Source organism: Lipotes vexillifer, unplaced genomic scaffold (assembly GCF_000442215.2).
Source record: "Lipotes vexillifer unplaced genomic scaffold, Lipotes_vexillifer_v1.1 scaffold472, whole genome shotgun sequence".
Lineage (NCBI taxonomy): Eukaryota > Metazoa > Chordata > Mammalia > Artiodactyla > Lipotidae > Lipotes > Lipotes vexillifer.
Genome location: NW_006797698.1, coordinates 2,439,791 through 2,445,793, shown reverse-complemented (window position 1 = coordinate 2,445,793; position 6,003 = coordinate 2,439,791). Strand labels below are relative to the sequence as shown.

The 6,003-nt window shown below is 45.3% G+C and overlaps 1 protein-coding gene across 1 annotated transcript in view; it reads right to left on the bottom strand.

The window, feature by feature from the left end:
• The window catches only part of LOC103075049 (GTPase IMAP family member 5-like), a 6,090-nt gene extending 5,609 nt beyond the window's left edge, over nt 1-481 (bottom strand). The window contains exon 1 of the mRNA XM_007469873.1: nt 467-481. Coding sequence (XP_007469935.1) covers nt 467-481 — 15 coding nt within the window. The remainder of the gene's footprint in view (nt 1-466) is intronic.
• Nucleotides 482-6,003: the final 5,522 nt, after the last annotated feature.

Below are 6,003 nucleotides of genomic sequence, written 5' to 3'. Positions count from 1 at the left end.
TCTTTCCCTCCTCTTCCTCTCCTCTCTCTTAAACCTGCTGCCTAATAAGATACCCGGTTACCCCTCCATCCTTGTTCCCTAACGCCTTCTACCTGGTGAATCACGTTCCCTCTAGTATACAGTTGGATTCCCTCTACACCCGCTCCTGTGGAGATCAGAGGAGGTTTATTCATTTTACTTTGGGAACGGAGGTGCAGGCTAGTCAAAGAACTCAATATCTCACAGCAGGTCAGGGGCAGAGATCTAGGTCAAATGCCAGCCCCAGGGCTCTTGCTGTTTCATCCCAGCATCGAGAAACCTCTGGGGCTTCTCTCTGTTCAGTGTTGAGATAGCCCATCCCCCTTACTACCTGGAGCTCACACCTGGGGGCAAACACGCGTTGTGAAGCGTGTTCTTGCCACAGTCATTTTCTTCATCTCTTGCTGTCTTCTGTCCTCTCATGATTAACTGAAAGAGTCCCAAACACCATTTGTTCAATCATTCATTCATCAAATAAGTATAACTACCTCCAATGTGTCAGGCAAAGTCCAAAGAGCTGGCGACACCACAGTGAGAATGTCATAGTTCTTGCCCTCTCTGAGCATCAGAATTTACGGAAGACATTGGAAGAGACTTGTCTGGGGTTGGGATGATACTGTGAGAACACTTCGCGAGCTTGTTTTGTCTTTCAAGACCTTGAAATGCACAGAGCAGAGGGGAGATGATAATGCTCGATGTCAATGAGTAAGCTTTAGATATTAATTTTTCCAGGTAATTTTATGTTAGTGACATAAGTGGTAGAAAATAAGTTTTCCCAGGAGATTCAGCAGCCAGGGGTGGGGTGCGGGACTTTGGAAAACGCTGAGAAGAAGAAAGTTTGCTCACTGACTTAGGACCTACCTTAGGGTTGTTGGCCTGGGAAACAAACAAGAAGAAAATTGGAATTTTGTTTTTGGAAATAGGAAAACAGACGTATTTCCCAAACTGGTCTGGAGAGCTCCTGCTCTCAGAAAACCACATGATTTGGCTCGTCCTAATATGTCTAAATAGGGTGAGACTGGGATGCTCCCCTCCAGCTCTTTATGTTCTTGCCTCAAACCTGAGGCTTTTTGAAGTAAAATACATTATTTAATACAATTAAACATTCTGTGGTCAAGTTTGCCTGATCACACGAGAGCACAGTCTCTTCTCAGTCTACTCCAGCCTCATTTCCACCTAATCCCCTCCCCAGTCAGCCCCTCCACAAACAGCAGATTTAAGGGCCTTTTCCAACCCACCTTGTGCGTTCATTCCTAGGACCATTCATCCCACCACACACTTCTGCCTGAGTCCTGTCTGTGCTTTAAGGTCCATTTCAAATTCTACCTCTTCATGACACCCACCTGGTTCCTACAGGTAACTGTGTTCTCCCCCTATTGGCACCAACAACGAAGCAAAAGCAAAGGGAGAGGTTGGCTGAATAACCTGTCTCTGGCCAAAGGACTCAGATGGCAGGTTTGCCTAGAACTCAAGCCAAAGCTGTCGGTGTTTCTGCAGTAACTCTCCTGCCACCACCCCCCCCACACCGTTGCACCCCATCCAAAGCTTTCTGTAAAGTTTACCCCAGGGGTAAATCACATAATATGATTAGTTATTTTGTGTCTAGAAATCAACAAACTCCCATAATTGACACCAGAGCAGAAATGAAGAAAGAGCCACAAGGTTCAGAGCCAAGAAGAAAAATTCAGCTAAAGCAAGATGTCCTTGTCAAAGCCGGAAATGAGGAACTGAGTTACACGGAATCCACAGAACTCTTGAGTAGGTCACTGGACTTTCCATATAGTTTGAAATGGGGGTTAAAATCATTTAAAATAATTTTCAAGAAGGAGGTAAGCTCCCACTGCAATCTGGGACGACAAATGGTTCTTAGTTTTTGAACTACATAAAACATGTAGAATCCTGTATTCGGAATACTCTGAAAACTCAAAGTGCATGTAGTTCAGTGCCTCTCAGACTTGCTGTTTTTCAGAATTACTTGAGTGTTCTTTAAAAATGTCCATTCTGGGGGGACCATGCTCAGAAATTCCGATTTATGAACCTGATGTATCTGATGTAATCAGTCCACAAATCAGAGTTTGGAAATGAGCTATTTATTCAGACCCCTTCACTGTACAGATGATGAAATTGAGGTGTCCCTGCAGCTGGCGTGGGAGAGACCTGAATTAGGGAGAAGACATGTAAGGGGTCATGCAGGGAGAGGGGTTGAAGACCCAGTTCTGGACCTCTTAAATTTCTGGAGGGTCCCCTCCTGTGGACAGAGGGGAGAGGGAGAATCTGGGGGGTGAATTCTGATGGTATCCTGACTCACCACATTGTAACTTGCTCTGAAGTTAGACTGCTTTCGGGGCCACAGAAATATCTTCTGCCTGTGCTGAAAATGCCATCTGGGCAATGTTGAATGCCTTTTAAAAAGTATTTTATTCCTAGATGTGGTTCCAGCACACACTTCTCTTACTGTATGGAGGGAGTGTGGAAGGAGACAGGAGTGTGTGTCCTGGAGAAGATGCTCATAAACCTTCTTTTGAACTTCCTCTGCTGGAAACTTGTGACATCTTTACAAATCTGGATGCCCCATCTTAATGGCTCCGGCTTTAACTTACCCGCGTGGTGCCTGGTGGAACCCAGGTGCTCACACAGTAAATGCTCTCAGAGCCATGTTCCTTCCGGTTGGTTGCAGCTCCTGTCCCCTGCCGGGGCTCGCTTTTCCTGGTGACAGACTCTGACAGGTGATCTGAGAAAGCCCTGATCTCTGCTTTCCCTTTGGTTGCGAGCGTTGCAGGCTATTTTCTCCCAGTGTGCACAGAGGAAGTCTCAGACCTTTGAGACTCAGAGCTCTGGAAAGCGCAGAGGGAGGGTTAGGTGGTAGTGCCGACTTAAAGAGACAGGAACATTCACTGTGGGCTTAAAGCATTTCCCTTACAAAACCTCCCTCCTGGTGTGACTAATGTGGTGTGTGTCTCCAGCAGGGCCCCTCGATACCAAATATCTTGTCATACCTGAGGAAGGGAAGGGTGTTGTAGGACCCCGAGGCCTGACTCTCCTTCTAGAACTGTTTAGTGAGCTAATCTTCAATGACTTTTTACCCTGTAGGCATTTTTCCCCCATATCAAATAAGTCCAGAGAGCCTCCTGCCCCAGAACAAAGAACATGATAGCTTTTCTCAACAGCTGTCCATTGACTGGACATCCATGTGGCCAGGGCTCCTCTGGGGTCCAGTCTGTCAGAAGAATCCAGAAGCAGAGTTTTATCTGAGAAAGGAAGTCTCAGCTACTGAAGGGCTTGAAGCTAGCCGGTATGTTGAGGATGGATACCTTTACACAATTCCTAAATTAGCCTTATGAGGAGGCTCAGTCTGGTCCCCTGTGCTGGTGTCACCAATTCTAGTTGTTCTGTCTTCTCTCAAGAGGGTCGTGAGAGTGAGGTCAGCAAAAGAGCCAATGGTGTGGTGAACAGGCTACAAAAGGGCTGGCCCTAGGACTGGTCAGGTCACTAACCTAACTCAAACTTTCTGGAGTTGACTGTCCCTATGTGTGGGAAGGAGGGCTGTCCTGAGCCCTAATCTACTGACTGGGACCTGCTTTTTCATCTCTTTCTTTCCAGCCCATTTTCTCAGGTAGGAAAGAGACCCAACTTCCACTACTTTCCATCCTTTATTTCAGGTACAGAATCTCTCGAATTACTGACACTCTCATTGTTTCCACTCAGCATCATTGAAGCCAGGAGTCTCTCATTCTCCCACTAGATCAGCAGTGCCAGGACTAGTGTGAGGCAAGTTTGGTGTCCAGGGCACAAAGTTGAAGGAGACAGTCACTGCCAAGGTCTCTCAAGTGCCAACCCTACAGGTGAATGGCCCTGGAAGTGAGTACTTCCTTAAGACTGAGATGCATATGGCTCCTCCCTGGCTTCACCCTGGTCCAAGCCACATAGACCAATCTTGACTAGGTCTTTGACACCCAACATGTACCTTTCATGAAGATGCTTTCAGTGCCTCTTTGACATCTCCTTGCCATTCAGTGTTCTCATGCATGCATGCGGTGTCTTCCTTCAACCAGTTGTGACTCTGCCTGAGGCTTCACCTGGTTACGAGAGGATGCTTGGCTAGTGCACGGAGCAGCCTGAACTCATCAGAGAGCTAAGGTCCCCAGGAGCTGACCTCAGTCTGTGACAGTGAGAAGTTAGTGGATAAATACCCCAGTTTCCTTGCTTATTAAATTGTGCACTGCCCACCAAGTAAGATAATTCTGAGGTATATTCTGGACCAACTGCTGTGGTCCCCGGCAGGACAGAGACCCAGTTGTCTGTGGTGGAAACCCCCTTATCATTGTCTACAGTGGTAAGATGCTCATCAACACAACCTGGGTCGGCTCCTTTCCCTTCCCTGTCTCACATTCCCACGGCCCTACTAGTGCTTTCTGGGATCGCTTTCCTACCCCAAAGTAACTGTCTGTCTCCATTTTCCTCTGCATTCTGATTAGATTAGCTTTTGGTTATTTGTCATTGTCTCTGGGCTTGCTCCCCTGGTATTCTTCGACTTGCCATCGGTTGTGGAAACCTATCCAAGGCCGAGGCCCTGAGACTCCTGGGTCTCAGAACCATCCGGGGCTCCTGCTTCCTCTCCTCCCTATTTCCACACTTCTTTCTTCTCCTTTCAGATTTGCATATTCATTGTTTTCTTCTCTATCCTTATAAATCCAGTAAAAATTATGCAGAAGGAAAACATCCTTCTTGAACAGACCTTCAGAAGAGAATAATAAGTTCAAACCTTCTGGGATCACTCTTCATGCCTGATTTCTCCCTGTGTTCTCTTGACATAGCCAGAGCTCAACTATCCGCATCCCCAGGGCTACAGAGGAATAAGAACTACCCAAATATCATCTCAGGATAGGAGATTGTAGCGAAACATGTCTCCAATGAAATACTGACTATCTGATAGACATTGGTGCCACTATGCACCAGCATTTAGAAGGACTATTTTAGTGCCATGTAGATCCTACTTTCTTTTTTGTGGGAGAGAGAGAGAGTTTGTGGCAACCAAGCTTTACTTGTTAGAAGTACCAGTGAAGTAGGTGTCATCCAGGATTCAGTTTCATAGGTCAAGCACCAGGGCAAGCTTCCTAGTTTGATAGCATAACATAAAAGGAGAGAAAAGTTCATAAGCCAAATCAGAAGTTAAAATGTTGCGTGCTTCATATTCCAATGTTATGTACAATGGGACACTGGAGCCCAAGACAGAAAATAAAAGTTCCGAGTGAGAGAGATGAAAATGTTAACACAAACTGAGACTTGTGCAAGAACTTAGGATGAGTTTCAGTTAATAAAAGACCAGGAGAAAGGACTGGGAGGCCGTATATTTGAAGAAATACCAGCGTGCCAGAAAACAAAAGAATGGGCAAAAAACACTCAGAGAAAATGTGTTGGATATGAAGGAAAAAGGACTGAGAATAGAACACCAGAGACCTTATAGTTCTGGAACCATTAAGAGGAAAACAGTACAAATGTTTGAAAAGTGGAATTCTAGCTGAAAAGTGTATTGTTATTAAAGACAAGCTATAGAAAATATGAAAAAGAAAAAGAATCCGTTAAAATGGGGGGTTTTTTACTTCTGGTTAAGTTGGAGAAAGATTCAAAAACCCTCAGCTTCCACACTGACAACAAGAATTGGACAGAATGAAAATATACTTCTCTATGTCAAAGGATGGTGGAAGCAAGGAAGCACTGAGGAACTGAATTCTAGATATAAAAGAGCTGTTTATAGATGAGGAGAGAGCTGGGGAGCCTTCTATACCTGGGATAAGTACTTGGTGTGGATATAAACATTTGGAGGTATTGGCTTGTCACAGACAGATTTTGCAGAGTGGAGGAGAAGTCAGATGATCATTTGCCAACAAGGTGGGTTATCTAAATAGATTGGAATCTGTATGATCCTAAAGGCAATGCTAAATTGTCTATCTGGAAAACTCTTCCCGTTCTCATCGCAATATTTTT